General features: G+C 46.5%; 1 protein-coding gene across 4 annotated transcripts in view; it reads left to right on the forward strand.

Moving 5' to 3' along the window:
- Window positions 1-2,591, forward strand: part of SMARCD1 (SWI/SNF related, matrix associated, actin dependent regulator of chromatin, subfamily d, member 1) — a 19,033-nt gene that overhangs the window by 12,696 nt on the left and 3,746 nt on the right. For all 4 annotated transcript variants that reach the window (XR_001161329.2, XR_002773582.1, XR_002773583.1 and 1 more), the window contains exon 11: window positions 1,754-1,876. Coding sequence is in view for 1 of the 4 variants with exons in the window: in XM_003790365.3 (XP_003790413.1) it covers window positions 1,754-1,876 (123 nt within the window). In the remaining 3 variants the exon portion in view is untranslated. The remainder of the gene's footprint in view (window positions 1-1,753; window positions 1,877-2,591) is intronic.

The raw sequence follows: 2,591 nt of genomic DNA on the forward strand, positions 1-2,591 counted from the left end.
AAAAGAAAAGAAAAGTAGGAAAATAAGCCAGGTGTTGTGATAGGCTTCTGTAGTCCCTGCTACTTGGGAGGCTGAGGTGGGAGGATCAGTTGAGCCCAGGAGTTTGAAGTTGCTTGAGCTCGGCTGACATCACAGCATACTAGCCTGGGGCAACAGAGTGAGACTGTGTTGCAAAAAAAGAAAAAAAGTCTCGGCACCTATGGCTCAACCGGCTAAGGTGCCAGCCACATACACCTGAGCTGGCGGGTTCGAATCCAGCCCAGGCCCGCCAAACAACAATGACAGCTGCAACCGGGCGCCTGTAGTCCCAGACTTGGGAGGCTGAGGCAAGAGAATCACTTAAGGCCAGGAGTTAGAGGTTGCTGTGAGCTGTGATGCCATGGCACTATAACCAGGATAATAGCTTGAGGCTCTGTCTCAAAAAGAAAAAAGAAGTGAGATTGAAGGTAGTTTAACTACTGTTTAGATGGGGGTAAGGAAGAAGGAGGCATTATGATAACTGCCAGGTCTCTAGCTTGGGTGGGTAGATTGGGGACAGGAGGAAGAACTCTGGGAGGCTAAGGTGGGTATTGGGTAAAGGGTAGTGAAATTAATTTTGGAGCTAGTGAGTATAAAGTGCCTTGACATGTGAAGTAAGCAGTTGGATTGTTTGGAGTGTAGAAAATTAACTCTGACTTGGTGCCTATAGTACAGTGGTTAAGAATATAGTGGTGCCAGCTATACGCACCGAGGATGGCAGGTTCGAGCCTGGCCCGGGCCAGCTAACCAACAATGACAACTACAACCAAAAAATAGCTGGTGTTGTGGCGGGTGCTTGTAGTCCCAGCTACTTGGGAAGCTGAGGCAAGAGAATCACTTAAACCCAGGAGTTTGAGGTTACAGTGAGCTGTGACACCATGGCACTGTACTGAGGTGACATAGTGAGACTCTATCTCAAACAAAAAAAAAAAGGAAAGAAAGAAAGAAATTAACCCTGGGCTAGACATGGTAGCTCATACCTGTAATCCTAGCATTTTGAGAGGCTGAGGTGGGAGAATCACTTGAGGCTAGGAGTTCAGCACCAGCCTGAGCAAGCATGAGACCCTGTCTCTACAAAAAGTAGATTAGCTGGGTGTTAAGGTATGAGCCTATAGTTCTAGGTAGGTACTCAGGAGGCTGAGGCAGGAGAATCACTTGAACGCAGGAGTTTGAGGATGTAATGAGCTATGATGAGGGCACTGTACTCCAACCAGAGAAACAAAATGAGACCCTGTCATGGGATGGGAGGGAAAGAAAAAAGAAAATGGACATTTTGCACTGTAGATTGGGGATTCATCATTCTGTCAATGGTAATGGAAGACATGCAAGTTGATGAAATTGCCAGGAAGAATATGTGGAATGAGAAGAGAGCTGAGAACAAAACCTAGAGACTGGAGGTTATGAGTTAGCCCTTTACAGATACTGCTCCTTCTCTACCTGAGAGTGCTTTTGGACCCATTTGTGCTGTAGATTAAGTATTCACCCTGTAGCTTCACCTGCAGCAGGCACTGAGGAGACCACGAGGAAAACTTCTTCATGTGGAGTATGCAGGGAGACAGAGACCAGTGCACGTTACCTGCTGAAAGAATGCTGAGGGCCGGAGCATGGTTGTGCCGGCTGTGGGTAGCACCCTTCCTAGGTTGGGAGTGGCATGTGGAGATGTCAGGCACTGTCTGCCATTTAACTTTGCATTTCCCTAGTTTGAAGATGGTGTGAGCCTCCTTATTCTTTTCAGATCCACGAGACGATAGAAACTATCAACCAACTGAAGACACAGCGAGAATTCATGCTGAGCTTTGCCAGAGACCCTCAGGGTTTCATCAATGACTGGCTTCAGTCCCAGTGCCGCGACCTCAAGGTAAAGAACCTAAGAAAGGTCCAAAGTTGCTTAGGTTTTGAGTTTTACACATATGTGTTATTTCTGTAGTTGCTATAAAGGGAGAAGTAAGACCAGATTTTCAGGGTCCAGTTTATAGTTAGGTAGGGAAATGAAGGCAGAACTGACTGTCATGTGTTGATTTAATACTTCCTCTGTGCTGTCACTTACTGTTGGGATTCAGAGTGGAAATCCTGATTTCTGCTTTTGAAGCCACGAGTATTCTATATTTGTTTGTTTGTTTTTTGAGACAGAGCCTCAAGCTGTTGCCCTGGGTAGAGTGCTATGGCATCACAGCTCACAGCAACCTCTAACTTCTGGGCTTAAGCGATTCTCTTGCCTCAGCCTCCCAAGTAGCTGGGACTACAGGCGCCCACCACAATGCCCAGCTAGTTTTTGGTTGTAGATGTTGTTTGGTAGACCCAGGTTGGATTCGAACCTGTCAGCTCTGGTGTATGGCTAGCTCCTTAGCTGCTTGAGCTATAGGTGCTGAGCTGAGTATTTGTATTTGGATAAATTAGGCTAATACGAAAAGTAGAACACATATCAAGATTTCATCAATAGGCTGGGTGCAGTGGCTCACACCTGTAATCCTAGCTCTCTGGCAGGCCAAGGTGGGTGGATTGCTTGAGCTCATGAGTTCAAGACCAGCCTCAGCAAAGCAAGACCCCATCTCTACTAAAATTAGAAAAACTGG

The sequence above is a fragment of the Otolemur garnettii genome, unplaced genomic scaffold (genome assembly GCF_000181295.1).
Source record: "Otolemur garnettii isolate 467f Iridium unplaced genomic scaffold, OtoGar3 scaffold00043, whole genome shotgun sequence".
Taxonomy (NCBI): Eukaryota; Metazoa; Chordata; class Mammalia; order Primates; family Galagidae; genus Otolemur; species Otolemur garnettii.